At 42.7% G+C, this 23,216-nt stretch overlaps 1 protein-coding gene and 1 long non-coding RNA gene across 2 annotated transcripts; one reads left to right on the top strand and one right to left on the bottom strand.

Moving 5' to 3' along the window:
• Nucleotides 1-11,717: 11,717 nt before the first annotated feature.
• LOC308069000 lies at nt 11,718-14,283 on the top strand. Its single transcript, XR_013930229.1, has 3 exons — nt 11,718-11,993; nt 13,499-13,574; nt 13,740-14,283. It is a non-coding gene; the product is annotated as an uncharacterized lncRNA (long non-coding RNA).
• Nucleotides 14,284-15,863: 1,580 nt separating this feature from the next.
• On the bottom strand, nt 15,864-22,233 carry CASP8 (caspase 8). The gene is made up of 8 exons (XM_080400595.1): nt 21,740-22,233; nt 21,165-21,270; nt 19,831-19,969; nt 19,685-19,741; nt 19,278-19,345; nt 18,638-18,773; nt 17,117-17,618; nt 15,864-16,816 (listed from the first exon to the last, which is right to left on the bottom strand). Exons 1-8 carry the CDS (start codon nt 22,216-22,218, stop codon nt 16,681-16,683), a joined length of 1,623 nt encoding a protein of 540 aa, XP_080256721.1. The 5' UTR covers nt 22,219-22,233; the 3' UTR covers nt 15,864-16,680.
• Nucleotides 22,234-23,216: the final 983 nt, after the last annotated feature.

Genomic DNA, 23,216 nt, shown 5'->3' on the forward strand with positions numbered 1-23,216 from the left:
TGGTCGGCCAGGTGGTTTCCAGTTTCCAAATCAGTGCCTCAGAGTGGGCCATTCCTCACATCAAGGTCTGGCATGGCACATGTTCCCACCACTCAACGCCTACTGGCTTGCAGCCAGCAGCGGAGCTCAAGATTCTTCTTGGTGGCCAACACAGAGGCCAACCCAGTCTTGCCCTTGACTACGGTAGGAGGCACCTGACCAACCTTATTCCTTGTACTTCGTTGCCAATGCAGAGTTTCATCTGCGCATCCCATAACAAGTCGCTGCCATGGCAAAACACACAGATTTACATTAGTAGATCTACTACAGAGTTTATTTTATTTCAGTTTTTCTGCCAATATCCCCACAGCCCTGCTGACCAAGGGATATTGTTTTTACCTGAACTAGGCAGGCCTTCCCTTATCATTTTTACTGTAACAGGTAAAGCATTTTTTTTGCCTTACCTGGAATTTATTTCCAGATTTACCTGGTTAAAGATTTCTTTTACTTCAGGGAGGTCCTCTTTTCCACTTTTCTGTTGAATTAAAGATAAGCTCAAGATTTCAATCACTTGATCATTTTTAACTTTTGGTTTCATTTCTCCTTTTTTAAATGTCTAGATGTTCTAATAAATCTCATCCCAACAAAGATTTTGGTGAATTTGGCATTCTTATTTGTTTTTTTTTTTTAGTTTGTACTTTAAAGGTTTCAGGATGTTTTCCTGGTGGCCAGCAGCTCCCACAACTGTAACAATTTTTTATTTTTTTTTTTTTACTGAAGTTTAACAAATAAGTTGGTTTTGTATTCACTAAAATTTCACCTTATACCCATTCCCTGCCCTAGAAGGGCAGTTACGGGTCCTGTTGTACTGCAAATGCTGCAGCAATTGGGGTGACATTGTCAGGTCCTTCTGCTCAATCGTCAGCAACAGCAACCCCCTCCTCCCCACCATCAGAAGGGTTCGGGGCAGGAGATGCTGTTCCTGCTCTGCAGGTTACACAAGCCTGCCTCTGCAACAGCACTTCTGTTTTAACTCTTTCTTACCCTGAATGCAAATCTGCTCCTTGTTGCTTTAAGTCTGTGTTCTTATTTATCGTGCCTTTGCAGGCAAACAGCAAACACCCTGCCATGCGTCCCGCAGGACTCAGCCGCACCTTCGAGGGGATACGGGGCTTTGTACAAACTCACCCCAATACTTTAACACTTTCACAAGGTCTTTGATTCTCCACACACACCCCCAGGTTTTACATACATTAGTACAAGTTTTTATCTTACAACGTGTTTCATTCTGGTTGCTCCACAGAAGGAACCGTAACTTGAGCTTTTTAACACAAAAATTTCAACAAGAACATCTTTCTAGTTAAGGTCTCAGGTTTTTCCCTATCCTTTTCTAGAGCCATAATCAAAGATCAGGTGATGTTAATCCCGCACTCTTTCTAGTGCTAGTACCGTACCATAGGATCCCGAGGGGGTACTAATCCACAGTCCTTTTGCCACTCAGGTTTGTCCTGGAGGACGAAGAACATGTCTGTATACGATACTTCGTCCCATTTTCCCTCTCTCCTCAGAAACAACATTAATTGCAGGAGAGTGTTACAATCTAACGTTCCTCCCTCCTGAGGCCATTTCGCATCACTCCAATTTATACAAAGGCCACCACTGATTACAATATTTAATCCATTTCCTTCTATTTTCGGTACCACCCTGTCCTACGATATCACTCCAATGTTTTAATATACAACCCAAGGGCGATTTTTCACAGGGCTTACTCCTTCCATTTCCCATTTTACAATTTTAATTACTTTGTTTTTCTCCGGCCGCCTTAGCCACCCAAGGTCGGAAACGCGGATAGAGCTGCTTCTTACTCGTTTTGCACTCAAATGCCTGTCTCAAGCACTCTTGCACTCACACTCAGTCAAAATAAGCTATACACGGAAAATCAAAATGCGCATCTCAATCACACCATTCACACTCTCCGGGCAGCCCTCAGTCACACAAGCAGTATGTTATACGGTACCGTGCACTTATGTACAACTTTTAGGAACACTGACAGTTCACAAAGTATGCATTTCAATGAACAATTGCCAAAAAACAAACAACAAACAAAAAAACAAATTTTTCCTGGTCTTAAGCAGAGTGTTAAGTTTTCCGCTATTTGCCTAGAATTACCAGAATATTATTATTTTTCAACATACATTTCATAACTCCAAGTTTGAACATGTAACAAGACAACAAATAGAACAAACAAGACACAGAGCGCTATTTCAGTTGTTGCATTCTAGGAATTCCCCAATCCTTAAGACAACCTAAAGGAAGTTTTTAGCTTCCCCCTTGTTATAAATTGAGACCACAATTGATCATAATCCAATTAAAATTTTATTAATTATAGCAAGTAGAATATGAGCAAAACAGCGCTGGACGACAGGGGAACTTTCCATGAAGTTGCAGGGGCTTTCTTGATCCGGGTATGGTGAATCCAAGAATTCTGTCCCTCAACCTTGATTGCAGTATAGGTGGTGAGTAGGACTTGAAAAGGTCCAGTCCACTGTGGTTCCAGGGTTTTATCTGTAAAACACTTAACGTATACATAGTCCCCTGGTTGTATATCGTGAACAGGTCCATCCAGACCCCTACTGCATGTTCCCATCACATGCTTCTCAATTCTTACTAATTGTTTGTTTAGTGCCACCATATAGGAAGTCATTGCTTCTTCACCAATCTGTGAAGACGTCCCCTTTTGTACCCCATAGGGTCGTCCATATAAAATTTCAAATGGGCTAAGCCCCTCTTTTGCTCTTGGTCTAGTTCGAATTCGTGTAAGAGCTAATGGCAAAGACTGGGGCCAAGTTAGATTTGTTTCTTGACCTAACTTGACAATCTGTTGTTTGATTAGATGATTCATCTTTTCTACCTGGCCACTCGATTGTGGTCGGTATGGGGTATGTAATTGCCAATCTATTCCTAGATGGTGGCTGATCTGTTGTACTATTCTGGACACAAAATGTGGTCCTCTATCCGAGGACATTACTGCTGGGACTCCAAACCTAGGTATAACAAGACAACACATAGAACAAACAAGACACAGAGCGCTATTTCAGTTGTTATATTCTAGGAATTCCCCAATTCTTGAGACAACCCAATGGAAGTTTTTAGCTTCCCCCTTTTTCTTTTTCCTACGCAAAAGTTTCCCTTTTACTTTTGCTAAGAGGTCCCTCTTGTTCCTGTGAGATTCCGCCTTATTCCATCCCACCCCCCGCTTTCCGTCACGAGGCCTCCGGGCTTTTAGGAATGGCAGTAACCTCGGGTTTGCTCGATCTGCCCTCAAGATCGCTAGCGGCCACCCCTTGGTCAGCAAACCCCCTCCCAAGGTACCTTTCCTCCTGGGGACTACGCTGCGCGCCGGACGTCTCCGTGCGTCTCACCAGCCGCCCCGTTACTAAACATACCGTTTTATCCGTGGATCCAGGGGTTCTCTTCTGCTCCCGGGGGAACAGCTGAGAAGAGGAGGCTCCTCCGAGGAAATCTCCCGGGGCGCGCCTAGGAGCGTCCGCTCCGCAGCTGGTCCCTCAGCCGAGCAGAAATCCTCCTGCCTAGCTCGCCAAAACTGACGTGCGGAATTAGACTCTATAACTCGAAAGTTATAAAGTAGGTATGTTTATTGCGCGCAGATGCACGGGGGATCGCTCCTCCACAAGCGTGCATGCCCGAAGTGACGAACCATCCCACATTTATACAATGAAACAAATGAATATTCAATTAGCGCCTATACATATTTGTTACCTAAACCCCGCTTCGTATGTTAATTAGCTTCTCAGTCCGTTTCCTGGAATGTGGTGGTCTTGCAGGTTTGTAGGTGATTCATGTCCTTGTGACCATCCGATCTTCTCCAGCAAGGAGACAGCACTCCCTCCCTCTAGATAGCATTTGAATGTCTCTCATCTTTTCTCATTCTCTTTTAAATAGCCCCTTTGTTAGAGGAAGAAGGGCAGGCGTCTCCTCAAAAACTGTAGTTGTCTCCTCAGAGCTGTGTGCCTATGTGACCAGACACCGCACCCATGACCAGTCACCATACCCACATTTCTGAGCAGACATATACAATCACAATCGATGTCCATTGTCCCCATTTCACACTATTTCTCCATATCACTGGTAATAATACTTAACCTTAAGACTTAAGCGAAGATTTAACCTTAGGACTTAACCCTAAGAATTACACCTAAGACTTAACTCTAAGAAATAACACTAAGACATAACATAATGACCTAAGCATAAGACTTAACCCTAAGACATAACCCTAAGACTTAACTTTGACTTAACCCTAAGACTCAACCTTCAGACTCAATATTAAGACTCAACCTTAAGACTTAACCCTAAAACTTAAACCTAAGACCTAACCCTAAGTCCTAACCTAAACACCTAACCCTAACACTTAACCTTAAGACTTAAGCCTAAGACTGAACCCTAAGACTTAACTATAAGACATAAACCTAAGACTTAATGTTAAGACTTAATGCTAAGATTTAACCTTAAGGCTTAACCTTGAGACTTAACCCTAAGACTTAACCCGAGGAATTAACCCAAAGACATAATCTTAATACTTAACCTTAAGACTTAACCATAATACCTAACCCAAAGACTTAACCACAAGACTGAACCCTAAAGACTCAACCTTTAGACGTAACCATGAGACTTAACTTTAATACCGAAGCTAATTACCTAACCTTAAGACTGAACCCTAAGACTTAACCCTGAGACTTAACCCTAAGACTTAACCTTAAGACTTAGCCCTAAGACTTAACCCTAAAACCTAACCCTAAAACAAACGCTAAGACCTAACCCTAAGACTTAGTCCTAAGACTTAGTCCTAAGACTTAACCTTAATACTTAACCTTAAGACTTAACCATAGGACTTAACCCTAAGACTTATCCCTAAGTCTTAAGCCTAAGACTCAACCTTAAGACTTAACCCTAAGATTTAACCCTAAGACTAAACCCTAAGACCTAACCTAATGACCTAACCCTAAGACTTAATCTTAAGAATTAACCCTAAGACCTAACCATTTAGACCTATCCATAAGACTCAATGCTAAGACTTAACCCTAAGACCTAAACGTAAGACTTAGCTCTAAGTCTTAACCCTGCGATTTAACCCTTTAGACTTAATCATAAGTCTTAAACCTAAGTCTTAACCCTAACACTTAACCTTAAGACTTAACCCTTAGACTGAACCCTAAGATTTAACCCTAAGACTGAACCCTACGACTCAACCTTTAAGGATTAACCCAAAGACCTAATCCTAAGACATAACCCAGAGACCTAACCCTAAGACCTAACCCTAAGACTCAACCTTAAGACTTAACCTAAAGACTTCACCCTACGATTTAGCCCTAAGACTTAACCCTAAGACTCAACCTTAAAGAACTAACCCTAAGACTTAACCTTAAGACTCAACCTTAAGACTTAACCCTAAGTCTTAATCTAAAGACTTAAACCTAAAACTTAACCCAAAGAATTAACCCTAAGACTTAACTATAAAACATAACCCGAAGACTTACCAGAAGACTTAACCCGAAGACTCAACGTTAAGACTTAACCCTAAGACTTAATCTTTAAGACTCAGCATAAAGACTTAACCTTAAGAGTTAAATTAAGGACTTAAACCTAAGATTAAACCCTAAGACTTAACCTGGAGACTTAATCCAATGACTTAACTTTAAGACTTAACTGTAAGACTTAACCCTAAGACTTCACCCTAAGACTCAACCTTAAGACTCTACCTTAAGACTTAACTTTGACTTAACCCTAAGTCTTAATCTAAAGACTTAAACCTAAGACTTAACCCTAAGAATTAACCTTAAGACTTAACTCTAAAACATAAACCAAAGACTTAATCCTAAAACTTAATCCTAAAACGTAACAAGAAGACTCAATGTTAAAATTTAACCCTAAGACTTAATCTAAGACTCACTTTAAGACTTAACCTTAAGAGTTAAACTAAGGACTTAAACCTAAGACTTAACCTTGAGACTTAATCCAATGACTTAACTGTAAGACTTAACCCTAAGACTTAACTTTAAGATGTAATCCTAAAACTTAATCCTAAAATTTAACCTTGAGACTTAATCCAATGACTTAACTTTAACACTTAACTGTAAGACTTAACTCTAGGACTTCACCTTAGGACTCAACCTTAAGACTCTACCTTAAGACTTAACCTATAGATTAACCCCATAGAATTAACCATAAGTCTTAACCTTAAGACCTAACCCTAAGATTTAGCCCTAAGACTTAACGCTAAAACACAAACTTAAGACTTATCCCCAAGACTCAATACTAAGACATACCCTAAGACTCAACCTTAAGAATTAACCTTAATACGTAACCTTAAGTCTTAATCTAAATACTTAAACCTAAGACTTAACCCTAAAAATTAACCCTAAGACTTAACTCTAATATATAACCTTGAGACTTAACCCTAAGATGTAACCTTAAGACTTATCCCTAAGACTTAACCCTAAGACTCAACCTTAAGGCTTAACCTTAAGACTTAACTCAAAGATTTAATCCAAAGACTTATCCCTAAGACTTAACCCTAAGAACCAACCTTTAAACTCAACCCTAAGACTTAACCCTAGGTCTTAATCTAAAGACTTAAACCTAAGACTTAACCCTAATACTCAATGTTAAGACTTAACCCTAAGACTTGCAGCTTTAAGACTTAACCTTAATAGTTAAACTAAGGACTTAAACCTAAGACTTAACATTGAGACTTAATCCAATGACTTAACTTTAAGACTTAACTGTAAGACTTAACCCTAAGACTTAACCCTAAGGTTTATCATTGAGACTTAACCCTAAGTCTTAACATAAATACCTAACACTTAGACTTAACCTTGAGACTTCATCCAATGACTTAACTGTCAGACTTAAATCTAAGACTTCACCCTAAGACTTAAACTTAAGACTCTACCCTAAGACTTTACCTAAAGATTAACCCTAAGACAACCTTGAGACTTAACCCAAAGACATAACCCTAAGATTTAACCTTAAGGCTTATCCTAAGACTTAATTTTGAGACTTAACCATAAGTCTTACCCTTAAGACCTAACCCTAAAACTTAATCCTAAGACTTAACCCTAAGACTCAGCCTTAAAACTTAACCCTAAGACTCAACTTTAATACTTAACCTTAAGACGTAAACTAAGGCCTTAACGCTAGGACTTTATTCGAAGACTCAACCTTAAGACAACCTAAAGACTAAACCCTTGCAACTTAGCCCTAAGACTCAACCTCTAAGACTTAACCCTAAGACTCAACCTTAAGAATTAACCCTGTCTTAATCTAAAGACTTAAACCTAAGACTTAACTCTAAAACATAACCCTAAGATTTAACCCTAAGACTTAATCTTAAGACTCAGCTTTAAGACTTAACCTTAAGAGTTAAACTGAGGACTTAAACCTGAGACTGAACCCTAAGACTTAACCTTGAGACTTATTCCAATGTCTTAACTTTTAGACTTAACTGTAAGACTTAACCCTAAGACTTCACCCTAAGACTCCACCTTAAGACTCTACCTTAAGACCTAACCTAAAGATTAACCCTAAGACACAACATTAAGACTTAACCTTAAGGATTATCTCTAAGACTCAACCTTAAGTCTTAACCTTAAGACTTAACCCTAAATCTTAACCTAAAGACTTAAACCTAAAACTTAACCCTAAGAATTAACCCTAAGATATAACTATAAAACATAACCCTAAGACTTTAACCCAAAGACTTAACCAGAAGACTTAACCCCAAGACTTAAACTTTAAGACTCAGCTTAAAGACTTAACCTTAAGACTTAAACTAAGGACTTAAACCTAAGACTAAACCCTAAGACTTAACCTTGAGACTTAATCCAATGTCTTAAATTTAAGACTTAACTGTAAGACTTAACCCTAATTGTTCACCCTAAGACTCAACCTTAAGACTCTATCTTTAAGACTTAACCTAACGATTAACCCTAAGACTTAACCTTAAGACCTAACCTTAAGGCTCAACCTTAAGACTTAACCCTAAGACTTGAATGCTAAGGCTCAACCTTAATATTTAACCCTAAGAATTAACCCTAAGAATTAACTTTAAAACATATCCCTAAGACCTAACCCTAAGACTCAATGTTAAGACTTAACCCTAAGACGTAATCTCAAGATTCAGCTTTAAGACTTAACCTTAAGAGTTAAACTAAGGACTTAAACATAAGACTTAACCTTGAGACTTAATAAAATGACTCAACTTTAAAACTTAACTGTAAGACTTAACCCTAAGACTTCTCCCTAAGTCTCAACCTTAAGACTCTACCTTAAGACTTAACCTAAAGATTAACCCTAAGAATTAACCTTCAGACTTAACCCAAAGACCTAACCCTAAGACTTAACCCTAAGATTTAACTTTATGGTTTATCCCTAAGACTTAACGTTGAGACTTAACCATAAGTCTTAACCTTAAGACCTAAGATTTTACCCTAAGACTCAACCTTAAGACTTAACCCTAAGACTCAACTTTAATACTTAACCTTAAGATTTAAACTAAGGCTGTAACCCTAGGACTTTATTCTAAGACTTAACCTTGAGACTTACCCTTAAGACTTAAACATAGGACTTATCCCTAAGACTTTACCCTAAGATTCAACCGTTCAACTTAACCTAAGACTTAGCCCTAAGACTTAACTCTAAAACATAACCCTAAGACTTAACCCTAAAGCTCAACGTTAAGACTTAACCCTACGACTTAATCTTTAAGACTCAGCTTTAAGACTTAACCTTAAGACTTAAACTAAGGACTTAAACCTAAGACTTAACCTCGAGACTTAATCCAATGTCTTAAATTTAAGACTTTACTGTAAGACTTAACCCTAATTGTTCACCCTAAGACTCAACCTTAAGACTCTACCTTTAAGACTTAATCTAAAGATTAACCCTAAGACTTAACCTTAAGACTTATCCCAAAGACCTAACCCTAAGACTCAACCTTAAGGCTTATCCCTAAGACTCAACCTTGAGACTTGACCTTAAGACTCAACCTTAAAACTTAACCCTAAGACTCAACTTTAATACTTAACCTTAAGACTTAAACTAAGGTCTTAACCCTAGGACTTTATTCTAAGACTTAACCTTAAGACTTAACCTAAAGACTTATCCCTAAGACTTAACCCTAAGACATATCCCTGAGACTTAACCTTAAGACTTAACCCTAAGACTCAACCTTGAGACTTAACCCTAAGATTTAACTCTAAGACTTAACCCTAGGACTTAATTCAAAGACTCAACCTTAAGACTCAACCTTAAGACTTGACCATAAGACTTAACTCTTAGAACTGAACCTTAAGACTTAACCTTAGGACTTCACCTAAAGATTTCACCCTAAGACTTAACCCTAAGACTCAACCTTAAGACTTAACCCTAAGTCTTAACCTTAAGACTCTGCTTTAAGACTTATCCTTAAGACTTAAACTGAGGACTTAACCTTAAGACTTAATGTTTTAACTTAACTCTAAGTCTTAACCAAAAGACCTAACACTACGACTTAACCCTATGACTTAACTCTAAGACTCAACCTTAAGACTTAACTATAAACTTAACCTTAAGACTTAACCCTAAGACTCAACCTTAAGAATTAACCTTAAGAATTAACCCTAAAACTTAACCTTAAGTCTAATCCTAGAGACTCAACCTTAAGACTTAACCTTAAGCCTTAACCTAAAGACTTAACCCTAAGATTTAACCCTAAGACTTAACCCTAAAACCCAACCTTAGGACTTAACCCTAAGACTCTAACCTCTAAGACTTAACCCTAAGACTCAGCCTTAAGACTTAGCTCTAAGACTTAACATTAAGACTTATCCCTAAGACTTAACCTTGAGACTTAGCCATAAGTCTTAACCTAAAGAACTAACCCTAAGACTCAACCTTAAGACTTAACCTAAATTATTAGCCTTAAGACTTATCCCTAAGACTTAACCCTAAGACTCAACCTTAAGATATAATGTTAAGACTTAACTTAAAGACTTAACCCTAAGACTTAAGTCTGACTATTACTGCCGTGCATGTTATCCGCCTGTCTACCGATCGCTCCTGCCTCTTGTTCTGTTGTGGTAATTCCTTTGGGTAATGCGTTGGGCTCTAGATGTAGTGCAACTTGACTTCCTCCTGACCCCCCGAGATGTTGTCAGTCTTTGCCTTCCTCACGTTTCACAGGGCATGGCAAGGCCAGAGAGACTGGAAGCCTCGGCTGTTGTGTGCGGGGAAGCTGTCAGCCTTCTAAGAGAGCATGTAGGCAGCAAGCACATCGTGGTGCTTCAATACCAAGCTGATACCACAGGCCTCCATCTTTTTGTGAAAAGGGATCACAAGGAAATGTGCTGATGTTGAAGGGGGAAAGGTGGCGGGGGAATAGGTAGGAGGCAACTTTCAACCAATTTTAGGCTTAACTCCTGTGTTCCTGTAAATGGTTCTGGGCTTTGAGGGGTTTGCTTTTTGCCTTAAGCGCGTCCTCCGTCACCGCTATCAGCGTGTGCTGAGCTGCCAGGAGGTGTTGCTTAGCGAACTCTGGTGATATGGATTCTGTGCATGCCAACCTGAAGGCCATAGCTGTATTTTGCCCTAAAAAAGCTTTCCATAATACTACGCTTCCATTAGGATGCAATTTTCTCAAATTCCCCCCGCCTCAAGGTGATTTTCCCACACACCTGCAGGCAGCAGGACTAATGTCATCTCCTTTTGCCCACTTGGCCTTGGACTAAGATCCCTTCCCTGACTATTCTTTAGCTCTTACAGCCTCTGAGCCTTCCCTTGGGCCTGGTTGATAGTCCTTTGCCATTATCACCCTGTTCACAGCCAGCATGAGTCTAGGTACAGACTATCTCAAAGAATTTCAGTTACATGATAAACCTGCTTTTTTGTAAATTAATTTTAGCATTTTAATTGCTTTCAAAGGGAACTATGGGAAATCCTGTCTGCATGGTGGCCTAGCATAAGCAATGATGGAAAGGTGCATCAGATGTGACCTCTGTGTCAGCTCAGTGTGCCTCAGACAGACTGCATTTGGCACTCCATGGCATGCTGCGCAGCTCCAGAAATTAATGCTAGGGAAAAAATGGGCAAAAATAATAGTCATGTAGAAACATGAGTTAGGAAGAAATGCTATAAGTTAGGTATTTCTGTTGATTGAGGCAGTTGATCTTGCTTTGGATCTTTGGGGTGTGAGCTTGATGCTGAACGGCTCATTTTTCATTTGACATGCCTTGAATTATTTTAAAAGAGATAGAAGCTTATGAAATAGAATAGGTTATTGAGTCTTCCTAAAATGCTCACAACGATTATGTATAAAGCCAAAGTGAAGGATGATGGAATAAAATTCTGTGCTTTATAAGTAAATACAGTGCATTTAAACCTGATCTCCATGCAGGGTCCTAGTTATTTCTGTTTTTAAAATCCAAAAGAAGTTTAGGAAGTCTTAGAGGTTAGTATTGTGGGAAATAAATGGCTCTTCCACAAAAAATTCCACATAAGCAAGGCTCTTTGAACAATTCTTTTTTAAATCGGTTCTAACTACAACCAGTTAGCGGTTTAATGTTGAAACGTATACTTGCTCTCCTATAAAGCAGTATTTCATTTGCATTTCAGTGCTGTGAGTCTTGACAAATTTGGGAAGAGCCCGAGGGAAATTTTTCATCCTGAGCTACAAAAGTTAGGAGGTGACTTTTTTTTCTGTTTGGTTGTGGCTTATTATTATTTTCTGGAAAAATAAGTCATTACGTATAAATGCTAGTGGTTTGTTTCTTTCGGTAGCAGGATAATAATGATGAGTAGGGTTACAGTTACAAAATAAGCTGTCTTTATCGGTTAACTGGCTACTTCAAAATTAAACAAATATACGAGTACATTACAGGGGGTTATGTGCTGTCTTCAGTACCAGTGTGCTAAAGATATTATTTTGTTTACAGGATTTGTTGGCTCTTGAAGAGCAAGAGGTAAATGTAAACTTTTCACTCCTAGCACTTACTTAGTGAGTTATAACAACTTAGGTATCAATTGCTTATTGCAGAAAAAAAATGTAGTATTTCTGTGCAACATATGAGATCAAAAATTATTTTAAGTACTGGCATAATATATCATGTTGACGTGCGGAATTAGACTCTATAACTCGAAAGTTATAAAGTAGGTATGTTTATTGCGCGCAGATGCACGGGGGATCGCTCCTCCACAAGCGTGCATGCCCGAAGTGACGAACCATCCCACATTTATACAATGAAACAAATGAATATTCAATTAACGCCTATACATATTCGTTACCTAAACCCCGCTTCGTATGTTAATTAGCTTATCAGTCCGTTTCCTGGAATGTGGTGGTCTTGCAGGTTTGTAGGTGATTCATGTCCTTGTGACCATCCCATCTTCTCCAGCAAGGAGACTTAGCACTCCCTCCCTCTAGACAGCATTGGAATATCTCTCATCCTTTTCTCATTCTTTTTTAAATAGCCCCTTTGTTAGAGGAAGAAGGGCAGGCGTCTCCCCGTCTCCCCTTTGTTAGAGGAAGAGGGGCAGGCGTCTCCTCAAAATTGTAGTTGTCTCCTCAGAGCTGTGTGCCTATGTGACCAGACACCGCACCCATGACCAGTCACCATACCCACATTCCTGAGTAGACATATACAATCACAGTCGGTGTTAAGCGTCCCCATTTCACACTATTTCTCCATATCAATGTTAATAGATGATCAGCTTCGTATATCATAAAATTCATAATCTATGATCAAAAGTAAATTACTAGGTATCTGCTACTTGAGCATGTAATGGAGCTGGTATGAAGTGTATACTCCTGTGTGTAGGACATATACAAAAGATGTATATAAAAGTTCTTAGAGGAAACATTATTTTAGGTCTTTTGTTTGATTGTCTGTTTATCCTATTGATATGGAGAAATAGTGTGAAATGGGGACGCTTAACACCGACTGTGATTGTATATGTCTACTCAGAAATGTGGGTATGGTGACTAGTCATGGGTGCGGTGTCTGATCACATAGGCACACAGCTCTGAGGAGACAGCTACAGTTTTTGAGGAGACGCCTGCCCCTCTTCCTCTAACAAAGGGGCTATTTAAAAGAGAATGAGAGAAGATGAGAGACATTCAAATGCTATCTAGAGGGAGGGAGTGCTAAGTCTCCTTGCTGGAGAAGATTGGATGGTCACAAGGACATGAATCACCTACAAACCTGCAAGACCACCACATTCCAGGAAACGGACTGATAAGCTAATTAACATATGAAGCAGGGTTTAGGTAACAAATATGTATAGGCGCTAATTGAATATTCATTTGTTTCATTGTATAAATGTGGGATGGTTCGTCACTTCGGGCATGCACGCTTGTGGAGGAGTGATCCCCCGTGCATCTGCGCGCAATAAACATACCTACTTTATAACTTTCGAGTTATAGAGTCTAATTCCGCACGTCACTATAATATTTGGTTTTATTTGTCAGGGACCTGTGAATTTTAAATTTGGAGTCCTTTATGCTAAGGATGGGCAGCTTACAGATGATGAAATGTTCGGCGATGGTGAGTTTTTCACCTTTTTCTTGGCTGAAGGTGCATAGAATATTGAGCTTCACTGTAAGTACAAACATTCACAGTCATGACCCTCTTAGATTTCATCTTAGAAGCCTTGAAGATTTGTATATAAATCAAATTGCTATACTGAATAAACTGTTTCTTTTTCTCTAGTGTGTGTTCCCACAATTAAGTGGTGTGGAGCTGAAGGGGACTACAATGTAATGGTGATGGAGCTGTTTGGACCGAGTCTTGAAGATCTCTTCAGGTTTTCTTCAAGGAAACTTAGTCTCGAGACAGTCCTATTACTCGCTGACCAAATGGTAGGAACCTGCTTTGTTGATCTTGACGGTGCAGTATGTTGGAATATTAAAATTCCTGGAGAGATCAGAAGCAAATACATTGTTTCTGTAATTTAGAGGTGAATAGGCCTGTATCATTAAAGAAAAGACTCAAAATTGGTTTTGTTTCTCTTAAATACAAAGTGCCCCATCTAAAGTAATTACAAAGTCTTAATTGATTTTTAGAAACCAGTCTTGTGCTGTTTGCAAACCCATCTGTTGCACTGCTCAAAGACAGAAGAAACTCACCCGAGAAAGTTTTTGGAAACAAATGTAAAATAGACATGGGGAAAGAGCTGGAGAGGTTTATGTATTGTCTGTCGAATTATGTTCTCTTTAATGCCCTTACATTTTACAATAAAAAGTTTCATTACCTCTTTTATCGTTAAGACAATGTTGCTGGTGGTTTTGTAAGGAAAAAAAATGTCTCTCTTGAGTGATTTTTTTTTCTCTTTATCTAGACTAGTTGAATTGAATAGAATACATTCACTCTAAGAACTTCATCCACCGAGATGTGAAGCCAGACAACTTCTTAATGGGCCTTGGGAAGAATTCCATTATTGATTCCGTTCCGATAATAAACTTTGCAGTCTATGTTAGAGAGATTGGCTGCAGTACCCTATTTTTTTCGCTAGGTGGCAGCAGCGCTCCATCGGCCTGACGCCAAAGGGCGGGTTTTGGGGATAAGTCTGTGCATTACGCAATCTGCCCTTGCGCATGCGCGGGAGGCGCTCTGCCCCACCGCGGCAGCGCATGCGCAGAGCCGGTTTGCCGCCTAGGGGGGGCTCTGTGGCGAGGTGTGCGTATTACGGAATACGGCCGCGTTTGTCCCGGGGCTGCAGCGGTGCTGTAATTCCGTACTCCCGTGCCCAGCGCGCTCTGGCAGCGTGCTCGGGGGACGGCAGCGCCGCCTCCGTACCGGGAGGCAGCAGCGGGCGCCGCGGCACCGCCCCGCAGGCAGCGCGGGATCGCGGTGCCGTTATATACGGCGGGCAGCGCCGACTGGGTACGCGCCGCCGCGCAGGCGCAGCGCCAGGGCTCGGCACGACCGCTCCAGAGGGTTTCACAATGAACCGCTAAACGACCATCAGCTATCTTGGAAAATTTCTCCTAGAATCTGGAAGCACATATTTGCCCGTTTCCGTCACTGCTTGCTGCGTCTGCTACTTGTTAGGCCTCTAGTAATTCTCACAGTCTGTAATCCCTCTGCCCTTATCTTTGGGGACACGCAACTGGTACCAAATAGAGAAAAAGTATTCAGCACAGGAGTCCAGGGAAGGCCTTGGGCTGTTAAAATCATTCCAGTAAAGATCTGTCTGTTTAGTTAAATAATCACCTATGCTGAAAGCCATAGCAAGGACGTAACAGAACGAGCATCTCATTCAAAACAAACCAGAGAAACTAACAAAGCTTTAGTTTCTACTCAGGGCTCCTTAAAACTCCCTCTTCTGTGTGCACGCTCATCACAGAGGGCCATAGAAAAACGTTTTTAAGGAGCTGGGTACCTACCTAGTGATGACTTTTTACTGTGCTTAGAACTGAGACTCAAGTCTCAAAGATCAGCAAAGTAAGCGAACACAGGGTAACCATGAGAGAAGGTGTTAAGTAAGTTTTAGTAGATCTAATTGCTTAACGATTACCTAGATTGTTGTTGATAAATAATGCTTTGTTTTACTAACTATTGTGTAAATTAACTGAAGCAAGGAGTCTACATTCCTCCTGAAGGACAGTTCCCGATGAGACCTAGCTAAAACCAACTCTATAGTTTGGAACAAGACCAAGGAACAACTGAGTCTGCATGAAGAGAGAAGGTAAAAATGTCATAGTGAGGGAGATACCAAGCCTTCATCCCCAGGACCCCCAACCCAACCACCACCACCAGGCACTATGCAAGTGCAGTTGGGAGGGACTTATGGAAATGACTTCTTGGAACTAATTTTAATATGAAGCGGGGCTAGGTTATGAATATGTATAGGTGTATTTGGAAATCTTATGTATATGCAACATTTGATTATATAAATTGAGCCAAGTTGTTGCCCCTGGCGTGCATGGCTTTGGTGGGACTACCGCGCGCTGTGCTGCCCAGCGCTGAATAAACATACCTACTTTACAGTCTGGTAAGACTGTGGAGTCTGATTCCACACAGCAACTGGACATCTTCAATCATGAAGCAGTACCTGAGCAACTGATTTTCATTAAGACTATTCTGTGTAGAGGATACTCTGAAATGCAAGTTGCAGCCACATTCTGCTGAGGGCAACAGAAGACAAGTGCTTGTCTTTTCCTTGAGGTGTACCAAGATGCTAAAAATGAATAGTTTTAAGTGATGGGGACATCTGTTACTACAAACCATACTGATGTGAGCTGATTATATCCTATAAAATTTGTGGCATCCCCCCTGTCTTTACTTTGCAAAAGTTAGTCGGGCATTAAATACACAAGGCTTTGTTAACAGTCGTCTTTTAAATCTGCACTGGAACAATACCTTACTAAAGCAACTCCAATGCAGTACTGCTGATAGAGAAAACAGAGCGTATTTTAGCTAGCAAACCACAAACTGGAGACCAGTTCAGAGATGCTTTCAAGTATAAAGTGTCACACACATTAACACAGATTTCTTAAGGCTTTTGCTCCTCAGCTCTATTTTCGATAAAAATGTTTGCTCTTGTGGCAAGAGCAGACACCAAAAGTCTGTTACATCTTCCCAATTTCTTAGCTGATACCAGCCAGTTCCAGACTGCTGCAGCTCCCTCTGCCATGCAGGTTCCCTCCATTTAGTTGACAGGAAAGATGAGCTTTTTCCTCAGTGTGAAACTGGGCTGTGGCATCTGCTTCTCTGCATTCGGCTTGCAACTCTTTCTGCTCACCTCTCGGTTCACTGCTGTCAGGATGGTGAGAATATCTTCTCCTCTGTGAAAACACACACATGTTTTGTATTAGGGAGGCAGTTAACATCAGAAAAATTACCATATTCTCATGTATCTTGATCTACACTCAGTGCTAATGGCTCCTGTTTGGAACAGGCTTCAAAGTAGTTAGCAAAGGTGCTCTGAACAATCTGCACAGTGTTGCTCTGTCCCACACTAATGTTTTCATTCTGAGCAAGCAGTCTCACTGCATATTATCTACCTTTGCATCCAAATCAAACTCCTGTCATTCAAAAGGAAAATACAGGCGTTGCCAAAAAGCAGCTTATGGAAACAAAGTTACCGAGGACAGCTGTACTCCAAGTGCTGGCACAATGCCTGTATGTACCAGGTCCCCTGCCTTGGGCTTCTGTAGGAAACATAATCTTGCAGGGTAGCCATGCCCAGGAGGAAGTCTGCCTCTGCAGGGATGCAGTCAAGTTGAAATCTTGCATTTGCTTCTACAGAACAATCTTGCTCTCCAGAATCTGTTTCAATGGTTACACCTTTCTGGCAAGCATCACCTTGGCAGGCCTGAACAAAAAAAACTTTTGGTTTTCCTGCGAGTGAGTGGCAATTCTGTCCAGTGAAAGAAGTGGTCAGTTCCTGGATAGGTACTTCCTGCCCATCAACGCCATATATAATGCCTCTTTTCCCATGAGACAGGACACAGCAAACAAAACAGTCTCTGTCCTTGTGGTCTTCGCGCTGGTAGATGTTCACAGTCTTACGGATTTCCTCTGCGGTGAGGTCTCTATGTTCTGCTATTGTGAACTGAAGCTTGCTAAAGACTCTTCTCAGAGCCGCTGGGAAGTAAACAGAAGAGGAATTGGAGCTGTTTCATTATATGAAAGTTGGACTCTGTAATTGCAAATTGCATTTCTAAACGACCTTATTCTTTTTAAATCCTGCTATGCCACTATCCAGATAGTTACATTCCTGTTCTGAAAATAATCTAGTAGTCTCATCACTAATAGTATCTCTGCTGAGTTCCCTTCACTCTCATTAATAGGCTTCCTTGCAATCTTGCTGTTTGGTATTGCCTCTCTTAAGAGAACTGTATTTCTTTCCCCCACCCACTTCACAGCTAGTCCCTTCATCTCACAAAAGGCATTGAACAGTGCGGTTGCTTTACCCAAGAGGAGAGGGGGCACTACCCATTTGGGTAGTACCCACAGAGGAAGGGAAGGAAACCTTGCACTAAATCTTGAATTAAGTTGTTTGATTAAATCAAGGAAGGTCCGTTATCGGATTTTATCTCTTGGCATAGATAATGTAAATACAGGCATTTCACAGACCCTAGAACCTGCAAGGAGCTATGCTGCTCCTGCTGCAGGACAGCCTGCTAAAATCAGGGACCCTGAATAGCAAGGTAACAGAGTCCCTAAATTCCAATGTCCTCCCTGACCAACCCTCACCCCACCCTTTTTATTTTTTTTTTTTTAATTTTTTTTTTTTAAGTTGGATGTTAAACAACTAACACCCTGTTCCGGTTCAGTAGAAAATCTATTTCTGATTCTGCATATTTTACAAGTAGTATGCATAAGGCTGATATAAAGCTAGCCTAGCTTGTGAAGTCCAGGCTGAGGTTGCTGCTTAAGGTTGCAGTAAACTCACTAAAACAGCAAAATGCTAGTGAATTGTTCTAATCAGTAAGAACCTGATCAGTTGATTAGAGTTTGTCAACACAGGAAACAAAGCCTACTCACCCACTACAACAAAAGTACCCTAGAAAGGGAAGTTTGAAATTCAGACCTTTAGTACAGAAAAAGAAATGAGTTTTCTGTTTTTGAAGAGATGCAAACGTCTTTAATGTTCACTGTACCTGCATCCACATCTGTCCCATTCCGATCCTTCATGGGTTTGGGTTCTGGCAGTGCTTCCCTGGCTTTTGAAAAATCATGATTATTCAGGATCAAGCACACTCCACGGGGTCGGCTAGTCATTTTGTAAGCTTCAAGCTGTTGAAAAGAAACACTATTGGGTTCTTTTCTCCTGCAGTCTCCTCCAGTGCTTCTCAGCCTTTGCAAGTGGCACAGCAGGATAATGAGGCAGCTGGCTTTCTCTCTAGGCAGCTCTCCCTACACAGCTTTGCTCCCAGGGCCTGGCAATGCACTGCCCCACTGCCTTTGGGAATCCGTGCACAGCACAACAGCACCCCACCCCAGATCCACACCATGTTGCGTTCAGCAACTTCTCCGTGCCCAGCCATGGTGCCAACTGTGTACTTCCTGGTATAATAAAATTTGGCCTATCTTGCTACCCTTGCAAACGTTTCTGAAGTTTTAACATTGCAGCAGCTGCTGCCTGTGACTTAACTTCAGAATAAAGGATGTTACAGTGGCAAATTTTTCTTCTTCTAGACAGTGCTTTTAACAGTTGGGCTTATAAATAACTGTCCACCTCACGGAGGATGATCCCTTCTAAGACAAATGATGATGTTTCTAATAAACAAACTGACTTACCTGGGAAGATTCATTCCAGCTGCCAGGAGAATCGGGTGCCACAGATGGCGCCAGCCATCTGGCATGGGCTGAACACAGACAAAAAGATTTAAATACAGAATGTAGCACTAGAGAAAGCAGAACACCTCTGTTCTTATTCTCCATCTCCACAAGTACCCCCTGGGGTAGAACTGTTCTCTGAAAACACTGAATTGTGGTTGAACGGCTATTCCTGTTAGCTATAAACCACCAAATAACCAGAAGGGAGCAAAATGTATTGTGATCAGTTAGTAAGTAACTGAATACCTGATCACTTTTATAGAGAAGTGCTGTGTAAATAAGTGAGATGCAAGTGGTGTGGAGAGTCCAAAAGGTGAAGAGTGAAAAATCCAAATATTTCCCGGCCCCCCCCGCAGTGTTTCAATTACCTTTGGGGCCTCCTGTGCTACCCCTCTGTTCCTCTGTGATAAGCATCTCTTCTTCACCTGAAAAGCATTCATTATTAGTCCTGTATGATACCTATGTGCCACTACAAGAGTTACTATGGGAAAGAAGCTGGTTTGGTTTGGTTTACCAAATACGTTTAATTCATACTCTTCAATTCTCTTCAACAGGACGATGTTAATTTCTGCACAGAGACTCTTCAGGATACTTAGGTTTTCTTCTCCCAATAGCCCTTTCTTCTCCATCTCGGTGAAAATGTCGAGCATTGTCTGGGTAATCAGAAAGAAAGGTAGTTTGCTCTTAGGGCACCTCCGTGCTGCCACCGGGAGGGAAACTGCAGCATGTGTGCATACGCCTAAGCTTTAATGTACTGACAGCACATGCGACCGTCAGAGTCAGCGCAGCTGACTGGTTGCTCAGTTGAGACCTCAGCTGAGCCAATTAAACCTAGTTCAACTAAACCTGCAAGTACTGTCAGTTCTCGAAACACACTCGTTTCCCTTCTGCAGCTCAAAGATGCTGAGACCTAGTAAGATCTAATCCAAGAGATCTAGTGGTGATCATACAGGAATATATAATGTCATTTTTAATGACTGCTTTCATTCATTTGACTTCCAGTGGCTATCTTTCACACTTAACTGAAACACAAGAATCACTGGAGCAACCATCTTGAGCGATGGTGAAGATGGGTATAAGTGTGCAAATACGGTATAGAGATTTCTCTGAGGCAGAAGGGGACTCAAGGGACAGGAGCCCATGACTGAGTGGCTGAGCGCAGTGGTCACCCCAAGGATTTATTAGAATAGCTACCACTAGATGGTCACAGTCTCTCCTGTAAGAAAAGAGAGAAACCGCTACAAGAGTTTTCATTAGACAGAACAAAGCACCCAGCAGATAGCTGAAGAGCAGCTGGATCTCCCGCAAGACTTTGTAAACTCCAAGCTCTTGGACCTTGGCCTGGGTAAGGATGTGCTGCTTAGATCTGTATTCTCTGAGTTTGGAAATGAAAAGAACAAAAGCACAAACTAATAGCCACAGTGGGCGACTTTCTGTGTTTGATAATGGCTTAGAAAGCAGTCAAAAGAAAAACAGCTGGGCAAGATGAGTAAATGTGCTCATCAGTCTTCCACTGATCAAAACCACCGAGTCCCCCAAGTCCTATACAGTGCTTGCACATGAAGGCCTCTGCACCTGGTGTGGGGCTGGCCCATGCTCTCTGGGCTGTGACACTGCTGCAAAACCTACAGATAGCACTAGCACAGGCAAGTCCCACATGCACCGCAATGCCTCTTTCCAGGTGCACCCTTTTCCTTACAGTATTTTCACCAGAAAATGAATGACACCATAAGAAGAGTGACACTCATTCCCAAATGCCAAACATTCCCAAATGCAACCCAAATGCCCCTATGGATTATAATAGTCGTTAAAAAAAAGGGGGGGGGTTGGGGTTAAATAAATTCTTACAGTCTTCGGGTTTAGCCTGCATTTGGGCAATTCGTTCCCCAAAAGAAACTTGAAAGACTTCAGTTCATTTTCAGTGATGTCTTCTGATAGCTGGAAGAGCAGGTACCTAGTGAGAGAAGTGCAGGATGCTGTTTCATCGCGCCTCCCTCAGCACAACCTAACGCCACACTACTGACCACCTCCTCTGTCAGATCGTGTCGCGGCCCGTCCCTCCCGCACACATCCCCTTTCTTTCCCTTTTAAATGGGGGGCCATTAGTCCCAAGACAGCCTGAAGTGAAACCATTTTCCACTGCGGTTAGAAGTATCTCAAGGTTTCCTAAAATTAAAACCATGCCGCGACTTTCCGGAGTCGAGAACGAAGGTTGACCGTGAGGGGCCCCGAGGCCTTCGGGGCTCCTCGGTTCGGCAAGGCACGGCCTCAGCTTCCTCCCTCCCGCCGGGCCGAAACTCCAGCTCGGCCCGAGCCCGAGCCCGACCCCCCTGCCGGCTGCCTGCGCGCTCCCGAGCCGCGGCCCGGCGCCCAGACAGCCGGCCGCAGAGCGCGGGGGCCCGGGCCGCCCGCCCGCCGCTCACCTGTAGGCCGACACCTTTGCCCTGCCCGGGATCTGAAGCTCCCTCTCCATCTCCGCTCGGCTGGAGTCCAGGTGGACACCCAGGAGATCAATCCGATTGATCCGGTAGAGCAGCTCCTTCAGGAAGGACAGGTTCCCCGCCTCCATCATGTCTTTCTCCTGCAGCACTTCGAAGAAGGCTTTGGGCTCCCGGATGGCTTCCAGCTTCCTCATGGGGATGTGCTCCAGGCTGAGGAACTTCAGAGCCGCCAGCTCGGCCTCACCCAGCTCCTCGCTGACCGCCAGCAGCCGCCGCCGCTGCAGCTCCATGGCCCCGCGGCGCGGCCGGCCCGCGGCCAGGCCAGGACGGGGGTTCCCCGTCGGGCTGGGCGGGCGGGAGGCGGCGCCTGGGCCCCGGCAGCGGCAGCGCTTTCTGCAGCGCCGCCTAAGCGGGACAGAAGCCCAGCCAAAAACCGGCAGCACGACTGGAAAACGGCGCATCTCGCGGGCGCATTTTAGCCCCCCCCGCTCACGGCTGTGAGGCGCTGCCGACCGAGCCTGCTAGTGCAGGGCCAAAGGCCTCCCCCTGCCCGCGCTTTTCCGGCAGTCCCCTTCATCTACCTTAAAGGCACTCACGCGTCCTCGCCATCTTAATGCAAACAGCAAGAAGCTCACAAGCCCGCTGGCTCGCCCTGCGGCGGCTGGCTGGCCGTGCGGCAGCACCGCCCCCCAGGCCCCCCGGCAGCAGCAGCCGGCCCGCAGCAGCCTCCGGTCCCCCCCTCTGGTGCAGCTCACGAGAGGTGGCACCCGCGGCGGCTGGAGGGAGCGGGGAATGGATCCTACCGGCTGGCACTTCGCCCTGCTGAACACCTTAGTGCTCACCTTGGGCCGGAGAGCAGCCCTCAGAGCATCCGTGCTCTCCAAACAGGAGCAGCGCTCTCACTAGGCACTGTTTAAAACCAGAGTCCCTTCCCTCCAAAAAACTGGTTTGACAAGCGACCAGGCAGAAGTCTTCACGTTGATACCGCAGAAGTGGCTTATCTGTGTTCAAAACCCTACATGAGAGATTAGATTACTGCATGTGTGGCAAGTTGGGTTAAAGGTAGACATAATCTGAACTGCTACAAGTCCCTTTTCCAAGGTCCATGAGCTAATGTGCCCTCAAGTCATGTTTAAAATAAGCTCTTCCCAGTAAACTGAATGAAATACGGATCCTTCACTCTGCACTGGTATGCCTGGACCGATCAGGCCTAAGCACACAGGGGCTACATGAATACAAAACCAATGAAAAAGACTCAAGCCAAGCTCAGAAGACATGTCCAGAGCAATGCTCCACCCAGCTAGAAATGTATTACAGTTGGCACCCACGAGAGCCAGCCATGTCTGGGTCCTCGGGAACTCCTGCAGTTGTCAGCAACAGAACAGAGAGTGTGACAAGCAAAGGCACAATTACAGCAAGGACACACAGAAATTCGTATCTGGGAATTCCCAAAGATGTC

This window comes from Falco punctatus (genome assembly GCF_963210335.1).
Source record: "Falco punctatus genome assembly, chromosome: 8".
NCBI classification, from domain to species: Eukaryota; Metazoa; Chordata; class Aves; order Falconiformes; family Falconidae; genus Falco; species Falco punctatus.

Coding starts and splice junctions, on each gene's coding strand:
- CASP8 (XM_080400595.1), bottom strand. CDS start 22,218: ATGCGCCGTTTTCCAGTCGTGCTGCCGGTTTTTGGCTGGGCTTCTGTC. Junction 21,271..21,739: donor GCAAAGGTGTCGGCCTACAG/GTGAGCGGCGGG, acceptor TTCTCTCACTAG/GTACCTGCTCTTCCAGCTAT. Junction 19,346..19,684: donor TAGCACAGGAGGCCCCAAAG/GTAATTGAAACA, acceptor GTCTGTGTTCAG/CCCATGCCAGATGGCTGGCG.